The following is a 25,700-nucleotide window of genomic DNA, read 5'->3' on the forward strand; positions in this document are numbered from 1 at the left end:
TGTACAGCAATGGATAGACCAGTTTAATTATTTTCACTACCAAAAGCAAGTTTTGCTACAACAATGCTATTTTATGAGCTTAGTTACTTCAGAATTGCCCCAAGAATTATGCACTAAAACGTGGACGATTTTTTTTTTTTTTTCTGCTATTTACTAAGAAACGCTTGGCGATCGTCGACCAAAACTGAAAAACGATAGCCCTTATCGAGATACATCGAATGGCTTTTAAATTTTGAAATCGGTCCAGCCGTAAATGTCGATTTACGGCAAAAATTTGTTCACACACACACACAAACACACACATACTTTTTCCAAATTCGGTCTCACTCGTTCAGATTTTTTAGCGAATCGGATTTTTTGATTTCTCCTTCGGGAAGTTAATCAATAAAACTGCACAATAATTGATATCAATTGATATTTTATCAACTTTTTTATTTTTTTAGTTTCGATCCAAGACCGACTACAAGACATACAGTTTGGAGTGTTGTCCTTGGAGGAAGTTTTTATTGGGCGTCTATGTTCTGCACGAATCAGGCATCTGTACAGAAATACATGTCTGTGGGTTCTCTTCGACAAGCTAAACAGTAAGTAGTAATAATCAGTCAACAAACAATGAGAATCAGGTACAAAATTGAATAATCAGCTCTTGTTTGTAAGGATCTTCACTCATATCGATTCTTTGTCATGTAACTTTCCTTCAAGCAAAATGCCATTGACACTTTTTTTTTTCTTTTAGAGCCCTCTGCATAGCATGTGTAGGCCTAATCCTGGTGTTCTCAATTAATTTCTATACTGGTTTAGTAATGCATTCGCATTACGATACATGTGATCCTCTAATCACAGGAGCAGTGACTGCCAGTGACCAATTGCTACCTCTTTATGTGATGCAGGTAAAAAAAAATCTACTTTCAAATATGACATGATCGGTTTGTCATTGTAATTAGCATTTAGAAATGAACGTTTGTTAGAGGAATGAAGTAATTGCTGATTAATAAATTCTATAATATTCGTTCACACAGTGGATTACGTTAAACAACGCCTAAACAAATATTGTTTTCACAATTTCACTCATCATCATATAATATTTGTGTTTGAAGAACTTCATGTAATTAAAATTAACATACATTCATTGACTGCTTGTATTTTTTTTTTCAATTTTTCGCTTGCGATATAATCGCATTCTTTGAACAGCTGTAGTATCTAAGCATCTCTATTTTAGCTAAATTCATCAAGTATAACATATTATTTACTCTATTTTATTAATTTTATTAACTAACTAATTTAAGTACTAAATATGAATATAAAAATATATCGTTTTATAAAAAATCCAAACAATTAACTATCGGTATGCCTACAAACGTACATATGTTTTATATCAATATAATATTTTCAAAAATCTATTTTTAACGATCTCTTCAGAATTCACGACAGATCTTAGTAAGAAGTTATATAGTATATAGTATATAAATTATCATAGCCTTTTTCGAATAAAATTTTATAAGTTCATATTAAATAAAAGACAGAGTTAAATGTTAAAAAAAATTATTTAATTTTGTATATGCTCTAACAATGAGTCTACATTTGATTTAATTCATAAATACACAAACAATTTAAAATAAATGTGTATTAGTATGGCTTTATACTTCAAATATAACATAATCGGTTTGTCATTGTAATTAGCATTTAGAAATTAAATTAGAGAAATGAAGTAATTGTTGATTAATAAATGCTATAATATTTGTTCACACAGTGAACACTTTCAGCTTTACACACATCATATAATTAAAATTAACATGCATTCATTGACTGCTTGTATTTTTTTTACTTTTTCGCTGGCGATATAATCTCATTATTTGTGCATAATATCTGTCTTGCCCAAAAAATATTTTCGATTTTAATAACTTCAAAGATTTATAGAAACTACGAATAATATAGAAATATTTCTAATCAATAAACTTACGTTTAGTACACGGCATAAATGTTTAATTTGTTTTATTATTTTTAAGGAACAGGGTAAAATATTCTTGTGATTCAGGCATTTTATATTAAATCAAGATTTGTACTACGATATAACTTTAAAATGATTATTTATCTATGCCGATTTCCTTGTTGGTATCGGTACGCATACAAAGATAGATCTCTATTCACATACACGACGTCTAATCACAATCGACCCGTATAGAAATGATTTCATCGAGAGCGAATGACGAATCATTGGCACTCGACTCGGCCGTAACGCACTTCCGTTGCATTTGTACGGAATTACACTCTAGTCGCGTCTTAAGGTTAAAAAATGCAAGGTATTTGTTTTTGTTTTTCTCGAAATGTATTGATCATAGAGACATGCGGTTTTTTTTTAAACAAAAATTACAAAATCATAAAATATTACGAAATTTTCTTTTTCTTTTTTTTCGCTGTCATTTTTTAACCAGGGGGCGCCAAAGTGGGCATTGCAAAATTATCTTTTTTGCGGTGCCACAGATAAATCCGTTGCGCATCGTCTGAAACAAAAAAAAAAGAAACTACGTTGAAGAAGAAGTTTGAATCCAGTCCCCCTACCAAAATGAAAGAAACTAGCTGTAAGTGGAATTCTGTTTTAAGGCAATTATGGCATCGTGCCTTAAGACAAATTGCTGGAACTTCCCGTACCGTAACGAAATGTTTGAGGAATACTGAATGTTTTCAAATAGATTATTATAAATATTGTAACATTGTCTAATATTTATGAGAATTATATAAACTGAATTGCAGAGTTGAAATTATTTGTAAAGTATATTAGAACTATAGTCAGAATTAAAAATAAAATCTGAAATATTTTCGATATACAAAAAACTAAAAAACTAAAAAAAAAAAAAAAAAAAAAATCCAAAATAAATTATTTTGTTAAGACAAGCAGAAAGTTTTTTGAATCATTTCAATCGGACCCTTAGTTCTCTCAAAAACTGCCATTTTTTACATATTTAGCTCCGTATCTTCGAAATGGCTGGGCCTGCCTTTGCCAAAAACTAATAAGCACTTCTCCCAATCATTACTAATTGAATGTTTTTTAGATCATTCAAATCAGATACTCCGTTCTCTCAAAAATTCGATTTCTATTTTTTGCACTCTTTGCTCCGTATCTCCGAAACGGCTGGACCTGCCTTTGCCAAAAACTAATCAGCTCTTTTCCCTATTAATAGGAATCGAATGTTTTTTGAACCATTCAAATCGGTTGATCCGTGCGCCCTAAAACGTGACTGGAAATTTGTATCCATACATACATACACACACACACACTCACACATCCATTTTTTCTGAGGTATGCCAAAACGTTCAGAAACCTTCAAAACGTCGAGAAATGTTAAAATTTTCAATTCCGATTTTCGGCCCATTACAATAACTTACCCTACGGGAAGTTAATAAAGCAAGAAGGAAAAAAATGACAGCTATTTAAAAAAAAAGTGTTGAAAAAAGCCTTTTTTCGGGGCGAGAAGCTTCGCAAAAAATTTTTGCGTAATGTTATCAAGTTGTTTGAGGTAGGGGGACTAGATATTGCAGTGGTGAACAAATTAAAAAAAAATGCAAGTCGATCCGACTTGTGGTTTTTTTTTAATTTATGGCACCGCATTGAAAAAAGTCAATTTGAGAAAAACGTATTTAAAGTTTTTAATATAATGTACTAAATACACCATTTAATTTAATGTACTAAATACACCATGGTGTTCAAAGATGCTGACACATTAAAAAGGTCATGTGCATGAGGTATTATAATGAAAAAGAGAGCAGCTGGCATACAATAGCTCGCGGAGCGATGAAAATCATACATATAAAGATATATATATATATATATATATATATGTATATATATAACTTCGTCAAAAAAATAGATATTGAGATGATTTTTTTAAAAATAATTCTAAGGATTATAGCTTTCATAATATCAAAAAATCTCAAAATCGAAAAAAAAATAAATAAAAACCGGACAACCCCCTTAAGAAGTTGTTCTTCAAAAACTGAAAACAATTTTTAGTATTAAAATTGTTGGAGATTATTAATTGTTTTCTTCTTTCAGGTGTTGGGCAGTATGCGTGGTGTTGCCGGTTTATTCGTAGCAGGTATATTTGCTGCTTCTTTGGGCACAGTAGCTGCTGCTTTGAATTCCCTATCAGCAGTCACCTGTGAAGATTTGTTGAGTGCTGGGTTAGGCATCAGAATGGCTCCCAGTAAAGGCGCTTTTTGGGCCAAGTGGTTGTCTTTGGCGTACGGGATCATATCTTTTGCTCTGGTGTTTGTGGTTGAACGAATGGGAGGAGTACTACAGGTAATAATGATAAAAAACTAGTGGTGTATGGCATCGTGTCTTAAGGCAAGTTGCTGGAACTTCCCATTCGAGAAATTTTAAACGTTTTCAAATATATTATTACAAATACTGTAACTTTCATTATTTCTGCTATCTTATTATATCTGAGCATAGCAAATCAAACATAAATCATAAATCATAAATCAATTTATCTCCACTACATTAACAATCGTCATTTCATTTCGAATTCAATTTCAAGAATATATCGTGCCCGTAGTCACAGTCAGAACACATTTGCAAATACTTCTGTGCGACATTTTTACTTATACTGTGCTTAGCTTGGCAGCAATTTCACATTTTTCACAAAATTCGAAAAGTGCTCCAGTGCATAAACAGTCTAAACGCACATGAGTAAACATTTGTACCAGAGTGGCGCTTAGACTGTGCTTAGCCTGGGTAATTTGTTGAATTTCCAATCCAAAATTACAAAAATATTTTATGTAAAATAAAAAAAGATGTTAGAATTTTTTATCCTCAAAAGCAATTGTTTTGTCAGCTCTATTTCTATTTTCTGCACTCTTTGTTCCGTATCTCCGAAACGGCTGGAACTGCCTTTGCCAAAAACTAATCAGCACATCTCTGTATCAATAGGAATCGAATGTTTTTTAAACCATTCAAATCGGTTGATCCGTGCGCCCGAAAACGTGGACGAAAAAATGCGCACATACAAAACACACACACACACACATCCATTTTTTCTGAGGTATGACAAAATGTTCAGAAACCTTCAAAACATGGAGAAATGCAATAATTTTCATTTTCGATTTTCGACCCATTACTATAACTACCCTACGGGAAGCTAAAAAAGAACCAATAAAGTGATATAATAAGTAACAATTGCCTGGTTTAACAATAAATGAATATAATGTGATGTTTACTGTTTATTTTATATTATTTATACATTCTTTTACATATTTGAGAAGAATATTTTATAACCTTTTTCCTAATATTTAAATTCAATTTAAGAAATGTTTATATTTCATTGATTATTATTACATTTTCGACTATAAATTGCAATGTTTTCCTTTGTGAATCAGCATGTGTGTTTTCAGATTATCCAATCGTGTGAATGTCTTATTACAAACATTGCATCCATGAGGGCGTATTTCTTTGTGAATTTGCATGTGACGTTTGAGACTTCCTGACTCCGTGAATGTCTCATTACAAACATTGCATCGATGAGGGCGTATTCCTTCGTGAATCAGCATGTGTGTTTTCAGATTATCGAATCGTGTGAATGTCTTATTACAAACATTGCATCCATGAGGGCGTATTTCTTTGTGAATTTGCATGTGACGTTTGAGACCTCCTGACTCCGTGAATGTCTTATTACAAACATTGCATCGATGAGGGCGTATTCCTTTGTGAATTTGCATGTGACGTTTGAGACCTCCTGACTCCGTGAATGTCTTATTACAAACATTGCATCGATGAGGGCGTATTCCTTTGTGAATAAGCATATGACGTTTGAGACTTCTCGACTCCGTGAATGTCTTATTACAAACATTGCATTGATGTGGGCGTATTCCTTTGTGAATTTGCATGTGTTTATTCAGATTACTTGATTGTGCGAATGTCTTGTTGCATATAAGGCATTCATGGGGGCGTTCGCCACTATGCAAAAGCATGTGAGTTTTAATATAACCTTTTCGTTTTATAGTCTTATGACAGATTTCGCATTTTAAAGGGCGTTCTTTGCTATTACCAGACTTGTGATCGACCATATGCTCTTTTAATAGATCAGATTCTGCAAATGATTGATCACAAATGTCACATTCATAAGCTGCTGGCTCGACTAACTCCTGTTTCACTCCTTCTTCGATAGTCACTTCAGAGTTCATGAATCTTTCTAAACAGGTATCATAATCCTCAGAACACGAGTCAGATTTAACAATATCATCAGAAACATCAATATCATTCTGAATTTCATGTTTAGTGTCGGCTAACTCCTGTTTGACATCTTCATACTTAACAGTATCATCAGAAACATCAATATCATCCTGAATTTCGTGTTTAATGTCTTCTTCTGAATATTCTGGCGGTTCAATTTTGATTGCCGGATTATTCATTGACATAAATGTTTCTTCTGACATTTTTAAATATTTTTACTGCTTATACTCACTTAAGAAATAATTGAAATAATTCCAAAATAGGCGTGGGCTAAATAATAACCTAGTTCTAGTTTAAGCAACAATCCTTTTCAATTTCAATACCACAACCCTAGACAATATAATAATAAGACCACAACTGATTTCTGCTTAAAATATATTTATTATTTGACATGTGGAGCATAGAGTATACTTAGAGAAAGATGAGACACTTCTCATATCGCTTTCGCATTTAACAATGGCGCGCATTTTCAAATTCATTATGTTTCTCTGTGTCTAAACTATGTTATTAAATAATATTAATTTTACAAACGTTTTGAGACTTGGTTTGTCTCATCATCGGTGTATTATAATTTAAAATTTTAAGACCATTTAAATAAAATTTTCAGCAGCAGAAAAACAGAATTAAATACAAAAAATATAAACCAATAGAAAGTATACACAAATAAATTGTAATAAAAAATTAAATAAATAAATAGAAAATTACATAGATAGAAATATAGATAGATAAATAGATAAATAGATAATAAAATAACTAACTAGAAAAATAACTAGTTGAATACATAGATAAATATATAACTAAATAAGTAGATAAATACATATAAAAAAAAGTGGGGTATATGGCATCGTGCCTTAAGGCAAATTGCTGGTACTTCCCGTACCGTAATGAAATATTCGAGAAATTTTAAACGTTTTCAAATATATTATTACAAATACTGTAACTTTCATTAATTTTTCTATCTGGTTATATCTGAGCAAATCAAATGTAAATCATAAATCATAAATCATTTTATCTCCAGAACATTAACAATTGTCATTTCATTTTGAATTCAATTTCAAAAAATAGTTTAGTTGCCTAATTTACACAAATTTGAAAAAGTGCACCCGTATAGACAAAGTCTAAACGCATTTACAAATAATTCTGTGCGACATTTTTACTTATACTGTGCTTAGCTTAGCGGCATTTTTACATTTTTCAATAGTTTTAACAAAGTTGTAAAAGTGACCCAGTACATAAACAGTCTAAACGCGCTTGGGTAAACATTTGTACCAGAGTGGCGCTTAGACTGTGCTTAACTTGGGTATTTTTTTTAATGTTTGATCCAAAATTACAAACATATTTTATGGAAAATAAAAAAAACATGTAATAATTTTTTATCCTCAAAAGCAATTGTTTTGTTGAAACAAGCAGAAAGTTCTTTGAATCATTTACATCGGACGCTTAGTTCTCTCAAAAACTACCATTTTTTGCAACTTGCCTTAAGGCTAAATGCCACTTTCAACTAGTTATTTTTTACTACCATGTGTCTATTACCTTTTAGGTTGCTTTGAGTTTCAACGGCATGGCAGGTGGTGTAACACTTGGTCTATTCACCTTAGGAATGTGTGTACCTAGGGCAGTCTCTCGAGGAGCCCTTTGGGGAGCCGCTTGTGCCCTAGGGCTTGTCCTGTGGTTAGGTTTAGGTGCACAAATTGCTGGTGAGCCTACGCCGTTTTTACCAGGAGACATACATGGGTGCGAATGCTTGAATGCTACTGTTGTCGTAATCGAGCACATCACAAAGAGGTAATTAGATTGTTGTATTGATTAGTTATTAATTTCCTGAAGGAGAAGTTTATGTTTTCATCAAAAAATCCAATTCGCTAATTTTATGTTTTTTCGACGTTTCAAGCCATTCTGATTCGAATGAGACCGAATTTGGAAAAAGTATGTGTGAGTAGATTTTTGACCTCTCGTCGACGTTTTCTCAAAAACGGCTGGACCGATTTCAGATATTTAAAAAGCATTTGATGTATCTCGATGAGGATTATCGTTTCTCAGTTTTGTGCGACGATTGGTCGAGCCATTTCTTTGTAATTTGGAAAAAAGTGTTAAACCTTTCGTCTACATTTAAGCTCATACTACTGAATCGATTTTAAAAAATCAAAAACTGTTTGAAAGATATTAGTTGGGAATGATACTGATTAGTTTTAGTTGAAAATCTATCGAGCCGTTTTCTTGTAATTAACTGTTGAAAAAAAAAATTAAGCCGATTTTTATGAAACTTTCTTTGGCGATGTATATCATGGTCTTATAGAACTTACTGAATTATTACGGCCTTACGACAAGTAGTTTAAATTTAAAAATTCATCGAAGTTTGAGAAAGTGAGTCGTTTTTTTGACGTTTGTTAAAATTAAAATTAGACGATTTACTTGGTATAACGATAGAGTACTTAGTCTAAATAAACGTAATAAATCATTAAAGTCCTACGGAAACTGGTACAATTAAAAAATTATTGATTTTTGAACATTTGCTTTTAGAAAATACTCCGATTAACGTGTTCGTTCGATTCCAATTATGTGTAATAAATCCACTCGGAATACTTTCAATCACTCACTTTTAATAATTTTTAATTTATTTTTTATTGATTATTTGAACATATCACTAGTTAACTTTTTGTAAGGCAAGTTCTAGTAATCGCAAAAAAATCGAAAATTAAATTTTTTATATATCTTTACGTTTCAGAGGTTTCTAAATATTTTGGCATACCTTAGAAAAAATGGATGTATGTGTGTGTGTGTATGTGCGTGTGTGTATGTATGTTCGGATACAAAATTTCGTCGACGATTTCGGGAACACCGATCAACCGATTTAAATAATTCAAAAAACATTCGATTCATATTGATAAGGAGACGTGCTGATTAGTTTTTGACAAAGGCAGGTCTAGCCGTTCCGAAGATACGGGGCAAAAGTGCCAAAAACGGAAACTCAGTTTTTAAGAGAACGGAGCGTCCGATTTTAATAATTCAAAAAACATTTTACTTGTATTGACAAGGTGAAAAACCGATCAAATTTTCATAAAGGCAGGTCGAGCGGTTTCGGAGATCTAATGAAAAAAGTAAAAAAAAATGCCACTTGGCGGTCAAAAATGATCATTAGACATATGCACATCAAATTATCAGATATTTTATAGAGATTTTAACAATAAGTATAAATTTTGTTTCCATTCCTATGGGTTCCGTACCAATGTTTATCCGTTAGACGGCGACGCGGCGCTTACGCGCTTTGACATTTTGTCTCTATGCAGTTAAAGCAGAACGATTGCTTTAAAAAAGAATTCAGAGTTTCCAAAATATGTCAAAATAAAGAAAACATTTTTTTAAAAAAAAAAAAAAAAAAATTCAAAAAAAGTAATTTTTTGTCCAATTCCTAGTTTCTCAAAAATCTAATTTTTACGAAGTAAAATTGTATCAGTTTGTAAAAAAAATAATAATATTTGGTACGGGACGTTCCAGCAATTTGCCTAAAGTCACGATGCCCTAATTGCCTTAAGACAGAATTCCACTTACAGCTAGTTTATTTTTTTTTTTCAGTGATGCCAAAAGTTCTTCATCAATCTACAACGTGTCGTACTTGTGGTACAGCGCCTTAGGATGCATGACGACTGTCATTGTTGGAGTTATCGTATCAGAAATCTCAAGGTATTTTTTTTATTTGCATAGTTTTATTGTCAATCAAAATAATATACATTTTTTAAGACAACATGATGTTGATGTTAATGCATTTAAAAGATTATCTCCTATGAGATATCTCTTTTTTATTTTTGACATTTTATTTAAGATCGTATGGCCATTTTTTTTCATTCTTCATGTGGGATATTCCTCGCTTAGCTTTTTTAAATATATGTTTGGGTGACCTGGTAGTTTTTCGTGGTATTTTTTGGTCTTTTTTTTATCATTTCATTAATAGTTTTTATTTTTAGGTCTTTATGTAGAGTGTCAATTGTAACATACCAGGGTGCGTTCACAATGCATCTTAAAATTTTCGATTGCGCTACTTGTATTATTTTTATATTTGAATTGCTTGCGCACGCCCATAGCTCACTGCCGTATGTCCAGATTGGGATAATTATCTTCTATATATATAAAAATAAGTCGGGTTTTCCTTCTTGACGAAATAACTCCAGAACGCACGAACCGATTTCGACAATTTTGCATTCGTTGGAAAGGTAGCTAAGAAAATTAGTGGTGCATGGCATCGTGCCCTAATGGAAATTGCTGGAACTTCACGCACCGTAATTAAAAATTCGATTAATGACATTAGTGAGAATTATCAGAATTATGCTTGGTTAAGTCAACGAGCAATTTTTGCCGCAAAAAATAATGAAAAACACGCACTGAATTTCACCATTCAATCAAAAATTGCTGGCGATTTGGTGACATACCAATGATTCCGACTGGTCTTCCGTTTGACTTCAAACGATTGCAATTTCCAGTTCGCCTCACGTTCGCAATAACAAGTCTCAAAGCCAATCGCTTAGTGTTTGCGGGAAAAATTTCAAATAGATTATTTAGAAAATCATTGTTTTTCACATGGACAGTTATACGTTGCCTGTTCACGAGTTGGAAAACCATCCGCTTTGTTTGTGTTAACGTCAGAACAAAAAACAAAAAATGTGGTTTACCAAAGAGCACTTCAATGAAACGGATAATTCGCGGATTCACTTTCATTTACTTAGAGAAGTTCAACTAAAAAACACTTCATTTTTGTAATCAAAATAAATTCGTTACTGTTGTATAATAAAATCAAATTTTTCTTTTAAAATATAAAACAAACAAAAAATTTCTTCATCTTTCTCACGAAACCATCTGGTGGCGAAACGGAGTTCGTCGGGTTTGCTAGTTGTTTTATATAAAATGAGTTTGTTTTCATAGCATATATTTGAACTCCTGCCAATTAGCCAATACAACTCTTTGAACTTCTTCTCCATCTGTTCTCTTTTCATTTTGATGTGCATTGACTAGCTTAATTTTCTATCCAGATGAATCAAAAGGTTTTTTACGCTCTCATATTTTGGTATTTCTATGTTGTTTATTTTTACGCTTGGGCAGTCCAGGGTTCTTGTTGTGAAGGTTATATGGCTAGATTTTGATTCATTCATTTTATTCTACTACTTATTGAGCTACTTTTCAAACGGATGCACTCGTATGAGTTCCCATGTATTCCACCATTAACCTTTTTGTTACCAGAATATTTTTTACCCCAATTGTCTATTATTACCAGGTTGATCGGCCTGGAAACAGACGTAGAACCAACCCACACCGACCTGCTGAGTCCACCAGCAAGATGGTTCACATCATCTCCAGATGCCAAAGTTAATGGTACGGAACTCAATTCAGCAAGTGGTGTCAAAATCGACAGTGCCACCGGTAAAAGATCGAATTATGGCGGTGAGACCAATTTGGCACTCAGTTTGGACGAGAATCCAGAAGTCGCGAGGCATATATAGAAGTAATAAAGTGAGTGGTATAGTTTTTATAATGGACAAAAATAAAATATGAACCAGTTAAACAAAGACTCTCAAGCCAAATATTGTTCTTTTTGATAATCTCATTTATATTTAATTTAAAATTAGGTTTTTTAAGTTTGTGCGTTTGAAAGCTTAGCTCATAGTCGCTAGATTAGATTTTAATAAACGCTTAGTAGTTGTAGGTATATAAATTAAAATTAAAATTAAAAAAAGTATTATGTAGATTAAAAATCGAACTTAGAGTTTAGTATTGATATTTATATGTATTAAATGCATGATTGTACAATTTGAAATATATAAAATTTGAAAGTTTAAACTTTATTCTCATCGTGTACAATTCATCAATCATTCGAGAATCACAACATTCATTTTAGACATATAAATATAAACTATTAATATAAATAAAATTCGATTTCAATTTCAATGATGAAATGATATTATATATGCAATATAAATAATATTATTAATTTCTTTCTCAGGTTCATATATTAGCTAAAGATTTTTGCATTATAATAATTTTTTGCAACCAGGACTAAAAAATTTGTGTTTATTATTCTTGTGAAGTGATTTTAGCCTAACCAGGTAAACAGGTGCTGATCTTTTTTTATTTTTTACCTTCCCTTAGGGTAAGTTATAGTAATCCTAAAAAATCGAGAATAAAATTTTTTTGCATATCTTTACGTTTTAAGGTCTTCTGAACATTTTGGCATACCACAGAAAAAATGGATGTATGTGTGTGTATGTATGTATATATGTGTGAGTGTGCGGAAACAAATTTTTGTCGACGATTTCGGGAACACGGGTCAACCGATTTGAATAATTTAAAAAACATTCGATTCGTATTGATAAGGAGACATGGTGGTTAATTTTGTTTCCTCGATAGTTTGTATCGCGATTGTTTTGGAAAAAAAGTCAAAATTTCCAAAATATTCCCAAGTTAAAAAAAATATTTTTTTTCAAAAAACTCAATTTTTTTCATAAATGTTAAAAACCTCCAAAATCGGGTTTTTTCAGAGTTCTAAAAGAAAACGCGGGACCAATATTATATAAAAGTATTTATACAAATTTGTAAATTCTTTGATGTAATAATAAAATAATCATTTTAATTTAGTTTTTATTCTTATTCATTTTGGAACTGTTGAATATTTCTATTCTTCAATTAACGATTTTTTCAAGATTTCTATTTTCTTAACATTTTCAACTATAATTTTATTACATCTTCTAACTCATAGAACTTTTTTATTTCGCAGACTGAAAAATTATAAAATAGTAAAAAACATCCATCGTACGAAAGTAGAAATTGTATATTTCTTTTATACAACAGGAATGAGTATTATTATACTGCGTATAATATGTATTAACAATTAATAATCATAATAATAATAATAATAATAATAAATAAATATTAATTATAATAAAATAGTAAAAAGCTAAATAAGCTTTTAGAAGTTTGAATTGTGCTCATAATTGGTCGATGCAATAAAAGAAATATTTATATATATATATATATATATATATATATATATACAGCGTTGTAGCGTTGTAACCTTGATCAGTGTCCACAATGCAATGCTACCAATAACATTAATTATAGGAGGGCAATATGTGCTCCTTCTATTTCTCGTTTGTTAATGTAATAGTATTTTATTATTTTACACAAATTTAGTGTTCAATCAATTTTACATCATAATTAATTTTTTCTGTTGTTTTTCCTGGTTTGGTATGGATAATTTCCTCAGTAATATTATGCAATGCAGAAATATTAAATTATATTAATATTTTTGTATAATTGTCAATTTTGATATTTTTGTATAAATATAAAAATTAGTCCAATTTCTTAACTTTAAATATGTTTCTTCTAATCTGCAGGAATGATTTATCCATTATTATTTTTGTTTTGTGAAATATCTTTGTATCTCTGCGTGCGTTTTGTTTTTCGTTTCAGGAACTTTGAAATAAACAAATATAGCAAACAAAGCCAAAAGTCCTGCGAAGACTAGAAACACATAAGCGCCCAAAGCTTCCTGAAAATTAAAAATACAAAATTTAGTACATGAATGGTGTATGAGAATAGTTTTCCTGTACTAACTTGTAGGGGTAGAAATCCAAGTCCGACTATAAAATTGGCCCCCCAGTTGACCACAACTGCTACTGTGGTTGCTGATGGTCTGCTTTTGTCGTCGAATAATTCACCAGCCAAAAACCTAAGAGGTAAATGAATTTATATGTACTATTTATAGTTTAAACTTATTTCATGTTTCTTAAAACTCGCAATCAAAAAGTGTGACCAAAACTTGTATCCTTCAAACGAAAAACTAACTTGTTTGGTACTTGATGTTCTTGCTTTTATTTACATTTTGCGCTTTTTAACAAAAAGTTGTTAGAACTTGTATTTATTTTCATATATCATTGAAAAGTTAATTAAATTTACTATATAATAGTGTAAATTAATTAATAACTTTTAAAACAAAATTATATTCAAAAAAATCGGTGAACTTTGAAATGTAAAACAGAAGTTCAGATTGGTTGGTACTTGATGTTCGTGCATTTATTTATATTTTGCGTTATTTAACAAAAGTTGTTAGAACTTGTATTTAATTTTATTAGAAAGTTTATTAAATTTACTATCAAATAGTGTTAATTTTTAGAACAAAATTATTTTGAAAAAAACGGGTAAACTTCGAAATATAAAACGAAAGCTCAGAATGTTTGATACTTGATGTTCGTGTATTTATTTACGTTTTGCGCTTTTTAACAAAAAGTTGTTAGAACATGTATTTAATTGTATACATCATTTAAAAGTTGATAAAATTTACTATGAAGTAGTGTAATTTAGTTAATAACTTTTAGAACAAAATTTATTTTGAAAAAACTCGGTAAACTTTGAACTATAAAAACTTTGAAATTTCAAACGAACGTTCAAAATGTTTGATACTCGATGTTATTGCATTTATTTACATTTTGCGTTATTTACCAAAAAGTTTGTTAGAATATGTACTTATATTTATATATCATTGAAAAGTTGATAAAATTTACTATATTATAGTGTAAATTAATTAATAACTTTTAGAACAAAGTTATATTGAAAAAAATCGGTAAACTTTGAAATGTAAAACGAAAGCTCAGAATGTTTGATATTCGATGTTAGTGCATTTATTTATGTTTGGCGTTTAAATAAAAAGTTGTTAGAACATATACTTATATTTATATATCATTGAAAACTTAATAAAATTTACTATAAAGTGTCGTAATTTAATTTATAACTTTTAGAACAAAATTATTTTGAAAAAACTCGGAAAACGTTGAACTGTAAAATGTTTGGTTCTTGCATTTGCAAACTTTGAAATATAAGCTCAGAATGTATGAATGAGAATGATGTTGTACAACAACTTGGTGTATTTTGAAATCGTGTTAAAATTCAGATATGTAAGTGTATAGAACCCTATTGATTGATTTTAAAGGGTTTAAGTATGATATTCTAAAAGTGCTCGTCGAGACCTTTCATTTGATACCCCACATCAATTTTTGCCATATATAAAAAATCTTGACCCAAATTACACGCTGTACTATATATAGCACGAGTAGTCTCGGAATAAGCAAATCGTTTGTGCATTTATTTACTAAATCTCTTGTAACTTTTGAACGGTTTGTCCAAAATGCATGAAATATTCTGGAAATTTACAGAAAATTAATCATTTTATAAATGTTTCTGCATTAATTTAAATTTTGCGTTATATGACAAAAAATTAGTAGAAAATGTTTTAAATACATATACAATTACAAAGTTAAATGAAATTTACTATAAAGAAGTGTAATTTAGTTAATAACTTTTAGAACAAAATTATATTGAAAAAAATCAGTAAACTTTGAAATATAAAACAAAAACAACCCTGCCATTAATTTAATGTTCTTGCATTCATTTGTATTTATATTATTAAATAACTGAATTTAATTATTAAAATATTAATAATCCGTTCCCCTATTTCATTTATCCTTACCATGGTAGTAACAAAAAATTATTAGAACATGTATTTAATTTTATATAATATTAGAAAGTTTATAAAATTTACTATAAAGATGTGCAAATTAATTATTAACTTTTTTTAACATCAAAAAATTTTCAAACGAACGTTCATAATGTTTGATACGCGATGTTCTTACATTTATTTACATTTTGCGTTATTTAACAAAAAGTTGGTAGAACATGAAATACCATGATATACCATTGAAAAGTTAATGAAATTTACTACAATGTAATGTAAACTAATTTACAACTTTTAGAACAAAATTATGTTCAAAAAAATCGGTAAACTTTGAAATGCCAAACGAAAGCTCAGAATATTTGATGCTCGATGGTCGTGCATTTATTTAAATTTCGCGTTATATAACAAAAAGTTGTTAGACTTAGTGTAATTTAATTAATAACCTTTCAAACAAAATTATATTTAAAAAAATCCGTAAACTTTGAAATGTAACACAAAAACAACCCTGCCAGTAATTTAATGTTCTTTTGCATTCAATTGTATTTATATTATTAAAAAACTGATCTTCGTTGTTAAAATTTTAATAAACCGTCTTCCTATTTCATTTATCCTTACCATGGTATGGATCCAGGGCCAGCTGCAAAAAGTGTCACATAGGAGAACACCAGAAGCACCGACAGCGCGGGCGCCCAATTGGACGCCACTGTATTTTCTTCGGAGGCAAAGTACAAGGCTGCAGTCAAACCCACAGAATTTATACACATCCCTCCTAAACCTGCCAGCAGGAGGATACGTCTGCCTAACTTCTCAACCAGGAACAGGGACACTATGGTGGCCAGGACGTTTATCGTACCCATACCTGAAAATAGACCGATGGTGAGTAATACTTGTGGCATAATAATGTATATGGGTCATTCTTTTACAAACCATACACCATCCAGATCTTGAGGTTTTAGAATTCTCTGAATTTTTTTTTACGGATATTATACATAATATCATTTGACACGTATTTCAGGATTTTGCTGAAAAAAAATTTTTTTACGAAAATATTTACGATTGAAATATAGATTTTTTGCTCAATTTCTATGAACATCATTTGCGGTAAATTAATGATCTCCGGATGTGCTGATAGGATCAGTATTATTTTTTTTTGTATTACACTCATATTGAAGTAAACTTTGGAATGATTAAAATTTTTTTTTATATTTTTGCAATTTTTTTAACAATAACAAGGTTTTACTCATCCTTACCCCAACTTGAATCGATCCAAAAAAATACATATTTTTTATTTTTTTCTTTGCAACAAAATTCTTTTTACAATTTGTTGGAGACTTCGTTACATCGAAAGATATTAAATATTTTCAAGCGCGAGGCGCGCTTTTCACGTCGGAGACGTCAAAGACTTTTACTCATTTGTCACTTTCGAATGACAATCTTATTGTTTTTCGGTTGAATAATATTTTATAATTTTGCTTCTGGCGAAAAATGAATATAAGATCGAAAAAAAAATTAGAGGAGAGCGGAGCTTAAAAGTTTGTGCGTAAAAAGATCCACTGCCAAAACCTCAAAAACAAGTAGTTTGCATTTCTTTAACAACAATATTTAAAAGTAGAGGGATATTTAAGTTGGGTTCAACTCTTTCTGATATAATATCTATTAAAGCTTACATATGGGTGGGGTAAAAAGAGTAAACCACACCTTCATACTGGCCAAGGTGTAAATAATAAGGAAATAGTAAATAAAATAAATTAAGTTAGAAAAAAGCTATTTAACAATAGATATTTATATATATATATATATATATATATATATATATATATATATATTGAATGGTAGAATCTTGGATTTGTGTATATTTTGTAGAGTTTCGAACAAGAATCCAAAAATAATACAAAATAAAAAACAAGAAAAGTTTTAAAAAAAACAATTTCTTTATTTAATTATTTGTTTATTGTCGACGTTTCGGAACTAGGTACGTTCCATCTTCAGGACATCTGTCAAGAAACATGATCTTGATGAGATTTTTGCAAACAATATGTTTAGGAAAAGAAAATAGATTTTTCTTAAATAATGAATTAATTGCAAAAAAAATATAATAATGTACAGCAATATGATAATATGTTCAAAATGAAAATGATAAAAATGATAAAAATAAATGAGTGGATTATCAGAACAGGATATTAAACATAATAGAAAATTTTTTTTTTTTTTTTGAAAGTTATGGAAATTTTTTAAGAAAAGGTTAATGACAAAGTTGAATTAATTACCTGTATGTTTGAATATTTGTTAGCACTTTTTCACTAAACAAGCTTTTTTAACAAAAATGAATTTGTGAGTTAATTTTCCGCCGAATAATTAGATTTTGTAAATCAAAATTACTAAAAGATTTGTCTTTTTTAAAATTATTATTTGAAAACACAAATAATATTGTTCTCTGGGTGTTGTTCGATTGGCTTTTGAAAATTAACTAATTGAAACTGGTGTGTCCTTTGTAACACGTGTAAACACTTGAACGAGAGATGTGAGATTGTATGTGTGTGTTTTTATATGTTAGGGTGTGAATACTTAAATTGTTGATCTTAAAAGGAAGCCGATATTAATTGTTTGTCAAAAAGTGTAAAAAATTTAAATATGAATCATGTAATAGGTTGTGATCTGATCTAATGTTGACACTGTTAGAAACATTTATGAGAATGAGACAACTCTCCGCGAATAACCTTCTAAAGATGCAACTTTCATGATATAAAATCTTTGGAGTGAAATTAAATGAATGGGCGTTTTCTATAGAGTGTTGTACTAGGGTACTTTTGAAATTTTTTTGTTTATGGTGGACCACACTTAGTTCATGTTGTCTCATTCTCTTGTGTACATATTGGGAGGTTTGTCCAATATATTGAAAAGCACAGTCATTACAAGAAACAGAATATACTACATTAGTATTGAGATTGGATGGGGTAGGGGATTTAATGTTCGTAAAGAATTGGTTGAAGGAGTGTAAGGATGAGCCTGATACTAAAATGTTTTCTTCTAACAAAATTTTGGCAAAATAATAATATAAATCTTCAACGTATGGTATGCTGCAGTAAATAAGATTGGTGTTTTTGATGTTAGTACTGGTATTGGGAGAATTAATTTGTGTTTTTAAGAAAGTTCGTCTTTTTTGAATAACAGAATGAATGAGATTTTTTGGGTAACCATTTTCAATTAGAGTTATTTTTACTAGGGATAAATTTTGTGGATGGAAAGTTTGGTGAGACAACAAAATAGCATGGTCTGTAAGGGAAATAATAGTGTTTATCTTATAGTTTCTGGGACAGTATGAAGAATAGTGTAAGTATCTACCCGACCATGTAGTTTTTCTATACCAATTTGTTCGAATAAAGTTATTAGTGTTGTAAACGGATACATCCAAGAAATTAAGTCTGTTGTTATTTTGTAGTTCATGTGTGAAAATTATATTATTGTTAAAATTATTGAAGAGATCTAGTACTGTGTTTATATGATTTTTATTAATGATAAAAAAAGTGTCATCTACATATCTAATATAAAAGTTAATTTGAAATTTTAAAGTTGAGAAAACGGAAATTTCTAGTGTTTGTAAAACTAAGTCGATGATTCCGGGAGATAAGGGACATCCCATAGCTGCGCCTTTAATTTGAGAATAAAAGTTGTCTTGGCAATGGAAATAGGAGTAATTTAAAATAGTGTTGATAATATGAGTGAAGACTGTTTTCGGAAAGTCAGTAAAGTTGCAAATTGTGTGCCAACATTTATCGATTGAGTTTAGGATTAATTCATGTGGGACACATGTAAAAAGGTTGACCACATCTAAGCTTAGAAATAAGTGATTTTCAGGGATGTTGCCGTTATTAATTAAATTCACAAATTGGTACAAATTCTTGACATAATAGGGAGAATTGATTGTAACATTTTTTAGGACATCAGAAATGAGTTTCGAAATATTGTAAAAAGGAGAGCCAATGTAGGAGACAATCGGTCTGAAAGAGCATTCAGGTTTGTGTATTTTTGGAAGACAGTACATCTTAGGGGAGATAGGGTGTTGTATTTTTAGGTTAAAAGCAAAATTCTCAGAAATTAGTTTTTTGTTTTTCAGATCATTGATTAATTTAAAAGCTATTCTAGAAAAACGTTGTGTGGGATCTTCTGTTAAAATATTATATGTTGTATCATCTTTAAGTAGGTTAAGGACGGAATTGAACATATTATCATATTTCTGTACATTATTATATTTTTTTTGCAATTAATTCATTATTTAAGAAAAATCTATTTTCTTTTCCTAAACATATTGTTTGCTAAAATCTCATCAAGATCACGTTTCTTGACAGATGTCCTGAAGATGGAACGTACCTAGTTCCGAAACGTCGACAATAAACAAATAATTAAATAAAGAAATTGTTTTTTTAAAAACTTTTCTTGTTTTTTATTTTGTATTATTTTTGGATTCTTGTTCGAAACTCTACAAAATATATATATATATATATATATATATATATATAATTATATATAAATTAATAGTTAATTAACTCTGCTGATAAATATTTCTGACGAAGCATCAGATCAAAGGTATATCTGGTATTTTCTTTATAAAAATATTCCAATGAAATTTTTATTTCACATTGGCTAATATAATTTAGCTATTATTACATAAAATTCCATTAAAATTAAAAATTAGTCGATCCCTTTTTATCCAGGCTAAGGAGTAAAGACGGAAAACGACGAATTTTAGAAAAATGGCTAAAAAATATTTTTTTATAATTAGAAGAATCTAACTGAACAATCCGTCTACATTCAAATATTGTTGTTAAAAAAATTTTAACTTTAATTTTTTTTTAAATATTGGCAGTGGATCTTTTTACCTACGAACTTTTAAGTTCCGCTTTTCCGTAATTTTTTTTTCGACTTTATATTCATTTTTCGCCAGAATCGAAATTATATAATATTTTTCATTATTAAATATTTTTAAATGAGTACAAGTCTTTGACGTCTCCGACGTGAAAAGCGCGGTTCGCGCTTGAAAATATTTAATATCTTTCGATGTAACGAAGTCTCCAACAAATTGTAAAAAGAATTTTGTTGCAAAGAAAAAAAGAAAAAATATGTATTTTTTTGGATCGATTCAAGTTGGGGTAAGGATGAGTAAAACCTTGTTATTGTTAAAAAAATTGCAAAAACAAAAAAAAAAAATTCAATCATTACAAAGTTCACTTCAATATGAGTGTAATAAAAAAAATAATAATACTGATCCGATCAGCACAACTGGAGATAATTAATTTACCGCAGATGATGTTCATAGAAATTGAGCAAAAAATCCATATTTCAATCGTAAATATTTACGTAAAAAAATTTTTTTCAGGAAAATCCTGAAATACGTGTCAAATGATTTTATGTATAATATCTGTAAAAAAAATTCAGACAATTCTAAAATGTGACATTTTATTTTTTTGAAAATCCGTACGATTTGTAAAAGAATGTCCCATATAAGTATGGAAATATTTATTAAAATCCAAAATTTATTTATATCTTGTATATAAGTATATTCATTAGTCATAATAAAAAATCCAATGTGCCGAATAAAACAAAAATTATTATTATTGATTATTTTCGTTCGCCGTATAAGCTTCTGACTAATATATTTCAATGTATGAAAAACTTAATATTTCAATATTTTTTATATATTTACGTCGGCAATAAAAATTATTTTAATTTTAATTCATTACCTTTTTTGATTTTTTGCAATGTTATTATATTTTATATAGCTATTATTAAATAAAACATCGGTAAAAATATATGTCAGAATACATTTCATAGCTATTCAACGCAAGTATATAAGTATTAAAAATATATTAAGTATTCAAAGTATGTTGCAAAAAATATATATAACTCTGCACCATCCACAGTTTTCTCAATTTAATTCCCTTTCTATGTAACTATTTATTGTAATACTTGCAATTTTTCGATTTTATGATGAAATTGTCACTAAAATGTAAAATTATTGCAATTTCAGTCAAGTCATAAATAGTGCATAGATAAGAAAATATATTTTTTGCAAAACTAATATCGATCCAAAAATTAATAATTGCTGTTTTACCTATTCTCCATGGAAAACCACAATCGATGAAAATATATGTCAGAATACATTTCATACATTTCAAAGTATATTAAAAAATATATCTCTGTGAGCAATTTGTTCACACATAGAATTTCACAAATTATAATTATCCTGGTTTACCATGGAGAATAGGTAAAATAGCAATTATTATTTTTTGAATCGTTATTAGTTTATAATAGTCGATAATTTACAGAATGTTCGAGTAAAAATTTATTTTCTATATAAAATTCGAAAACCGGTTAAAACCATTTTTTTAGTAAAATCAAAATTCGAAAACCGGTTTTCTGAAACGTCGGTTTTTGTCTAAACTCTACTTATCATGTTATCATTATCCTTTACCCAAGGTGGCATATCTGGCCTGTTCTCCTTCCCGGAGTCCTGCAGATCTGAAGACGCTCGTAGAGTAGAACATGACGGCGTTGATTCCGCTGAATTGTTGAGCCAACATTACGCAACAGGTGACCATCAAAGGGACCAAAGTCAGGCGCGATTTCAGGAGGCGGAAGACGCTCAAAGTTGGTGGTTCGTTGGTGGTTTTGACGACGTCGTTTGCAGGTTTGTCCAAATCCTTGTGGTTGTTTGTTGTCAAAGTCGTCAGTTCCGATGAGGTTGTCGAGTCGCCTCTTAGCCATAAGAGAGCTGGAAGAAAAATGTAATTGATATAAAGGTCAGATTTGACTTATTATGGAAACCAAACCAATTTCATCATAACAAATAATACATATCAAACTAGTGGTGTATGGCATCGTGCCTTAAGGCAAATTGCTGGAACTTCCCGTACCGTAATGATTTTAAACGTTTTCAAATATATTATTACAAATAGTGTAACTTTCATTATTAACTTCCCGTAGGGTAAGTTATTGTAATGGGCCGAAAATCGAAATTGAAAATTTTTACATTTCTCGATGTTTTGAAGGTTTCTGAACATTTTAAGGCATACCTCAGAAAAAATGGATGTGTGCGTGTGTTTGTGTATGTGTGTGTGTGTGTATATATGTATGTATGGATACAAATTTCCAGTCACGTTTTCGGCCGCACGCATCGACCGATTTGAATGGTTTAAAAACAATCGATTCCTATTAATAGGGATATGTGCTGATTAATTTTTGGCAAAGGCAGGTCCAGCCGTTACGGAAATATGGAGTAAAGAGTGTAGAAAATAGAAATCGAATTTTTGAGAGATCGGATCATCCGATTTGAATGATCCAAAATACATTCAGTTCGTAATGACGCGGAAAAGTGGTTATTAGTTTTTGGCAAAGGTTCAAGGCAAAAATTCAAAAAATCACCCAGACTAAGCACAGTCTAAGCGCCACTCTGATGCAAATGTTTACCCAAGTGCATTTATGTATGGAGCACTTTTCCAATTTTGTGAAAACTATTGAAAAGTGTGAAAATGCCGCCAAGCTAAGCACAGTATAAGTGAAAATGTCGCACAGAATTATTTGCAAATGCGTTTAGACTGTGACTATACGGGAGCACTTTTTCAATTTTGTGTAAATTAGGCAACTATTTTTTTTGTTGAAATAGAATTCGAAATGAAATGACGATTGTTAATGTTCTGGAGATAAATTGATTTATTTATGATTTACATTTGATTTGCTCAAATATAACAAAAAGATAGCAAAAATAATGAAAGTTACAGTATTTGTAATAATCTATTTGAAAACGTTTAAAATTTCTCGAATATTTCATTACTTTACGGGAAGTTCCAGCAATTTGCCTTAAGGCATGATGCCATACACCACTAGTTACTTAATTTTGTCAGGAAGCAAAGATATCCACTATTTTATTTTAATCTTTAAGAAGATTTACGGAACATTGATTCTTATTAATTAATGGATGCATTTCAATACACAAAAGGGACTCTACTAACGATGAAAATGCAACAAGATAAAAGAACTCTACTGGAGATCAATTGCTCCACATATTTGTTTATTTTCTAAGTAAAAAAATAGAAAAAAAGAACTCTACTGGCGAGCAAACTAAAAAAATGAACCCTGCTGACGAGCAAACTAAAAAATGAACTCTGTTGATTTTCTAAGTATAAAAATAGGAGAAAAGAACTCTACTGGCGAGCAAACTAAAAAATAAACCCTGTTGATTTTCTGACAATGAGTAAAAAAATAGAAGAAAAGAAACTCTACTGACGAGCAAACTGGTGGAAGAGGAAAACAAACTCTACTGACAAGCAAACTGCAATAATATAAGAAGGGACTCTACTGACGAGCAAACTAAAAAAAAGATTCCAGCTGATTTTTTGAGTAATAAGAATAGAAAAAAGAAACTTTCTACTGACGAGCAAACTAATGAAAGAGGAAAACAAACTCTTAACAAGTTAACTACAATAATTTAAGAAGGGACTCTGCTGACGAGCAAAATAAAAATTAAATTCTGCTGATTTTTCTGAGTAAGTGAGAATATAAAAAAAGGACTCTACTGACGAGCAAACTAATGGAGATCCTTTTTGACTAAAAATAATCGGTTTACGAGCAAACTAATAGAGGGATAAAAAGAACTCTACTGACGTTGAAATTGAAACAAGATGAGAATGGACTCTACTGACGTTGAAATTGAAACAAGATAAGAATGGACTCTACTGACGAGCAAACTAATAAATCATCTCCACTGACTTCCTGACTAACTAAGAATAGAAAAAAAGAATGAGCAAATTAAAAGAATACCTCCTTCTATCTTATCTTCCTATCTTCCTGACTAAAAGAAATTTAATAAAGGAACTCTACTGATGAGCAAACTAGTGGAGAGGCAAAAAAAACTCTACTGATGATGAAATTGAAACAAAATAAGAAGGAACTCTACTGACGAACAAACTAAAAAATGAACTTTATTCACAATGAGTTCCTGAATAGATGAGAATGTAATGAAGGAACTCGACTGACGAGTAAACTAAGAGACGAGTGAAAAGAATTCTACTGACTTCTTTACTAAAAAAAGGAACTCGATTGACGAACAAATTAATAAAGTGTTAAAAAGTACTATACTGGCGACGAAACTGAAACAAAATAAAAAAGGGACTCTACTGACGCGCAAACTAAGGAATGAACTCTACTGACGAGCAAAATTCAAAATACTTTCGTTACAAGAGTGACAATGGCATTTCATCTTGTTATATCGAAGTCGCCTGTTTTAAAGGGATACCTGATTACATCTTTCGCCCTCTACTTTAAAATACCATAATTAAAAAACACCATACTCTACTTGTCTTTTATCCAGTCTTTTACCTTTTTCAGCCTCGACCTTCCGTCCCTTCGCCGCCAACCTGGAAGGACTTTCAGGACACCAAGGCAACGTCAACAGTTGTATCAGGGCTGGTAAAAGTCCGAAACCTAGCAGCAAGGGCCACAAATCCTCAGACCCTAAAGCTCCACTGAGGCCCAAAGCTTGAGAGATCAGGATTGATAGGGTTATCACTAGCTGGTAGACGGTTCCAATCTGAGGAGAAAAATTAAAGGTAAAAATAATAAAAATACTTAAGAAAATATAGAAACAAAACTGGTTAGTTGTGGCTTAAGACCTGAATTAAAAACATATATTTAAAATTTATCATTGTAATGGAAATTTGTAAGACCTGTCCATTTTTTTCAAATAATTTATCAACAAGTCTTACTAATATTTATCTTGTTACTTTTTATCACACCAATATATTGGTGGGCGAGTATGTCTTAATAAAATTGGTAAGTAAACAATTTATGAAAAAATGATTCTAGATTATTAAATATTAATTATTACTATGACTATTATTATTTAATAACACCCATTTTTTATTAGTAAAGGGTCTGGGCGTGTTTCCATACAGAATTGGCCCCACCCTGGTATTTAAATAATTT

At 30.2% G+C, this 25,700-nt stretch overlaps 2 protein-coding genes across 2 annotated transcripts in view; one reads left to right on the plus strand and one right to left on the minus strand.

The window, feature by feature from the left end:
- Positions 1-438: 438 nt before the first annotated feature.
- On the plus strand, positions 439-11,799 carry LOC113367823 (sodium-coupled monocarboxylate transporter 1-like; the record flags this gene model as incomplete). The annotated part of the gene is made up of 6 exons (XM_026609400.1): positions 439-584; positions 737-890; positions 4,052-4,300; positions 7,770-8,014; positions 9,803-9,910; positions 11,493-11,799. Coding segments are annotated over 6 exons (1,128 nt in total), but the record flags the coding sequence as incomplete, so codon positions are not given.
- Positions 11,800-13,612: 1,813 nt separating this feature from the next.
- LOC113367824 (solute carrier family 2, facilitated glucose transporter member 3-like) overlaps positions 13,613-25,700 on the minus strand; it is a 34,295-nt gene continuing 22,207 nt past the window's right edge. Inside the window, exons 6-9 of the mRNA XM_026609401.1 lie at positions 22,192-22,491; positions 16,338-16,581; positions 13,829-13,943; positions 13,613-13,763 (exon numbers count right to left, since the gene is read on the minus strand). Of these exons, the coding sequence (XP_026465186.1) occupies positions 13,626-13,763; positions 13,829-13,943; positions 16,338-16,581; positions 22,192-22,491 (797 nt within the window). The 3' untranslated portion in view covers positions 13,613-13,625. The remainder of the gene's footprint in view (positions 13,764-13,828; positions 13,944-16,337; positions 16,582-22,191; positions 22,492-25,700) is intronic.

The sequence above is a fragment of the Ctenocephalides felis genome, unplaced genomic scaffold (genome assembly GCF_003426905.1).
Source record: "Ctenocephalides felis isolate EL2017-DRISC unplaced genomic scaffold, ASM342690v1 CF-g0.4_SCAFFOLD_01170, whole genome shotgun sequence".
In the NCBI taxonomy this organism is placed as follows: Eukaryota; Metazoa; Arthropoda; class Insecta; order Siphonaptera; family Pulicidae; genus Ctenocephalides; species Ctenocephalides felis.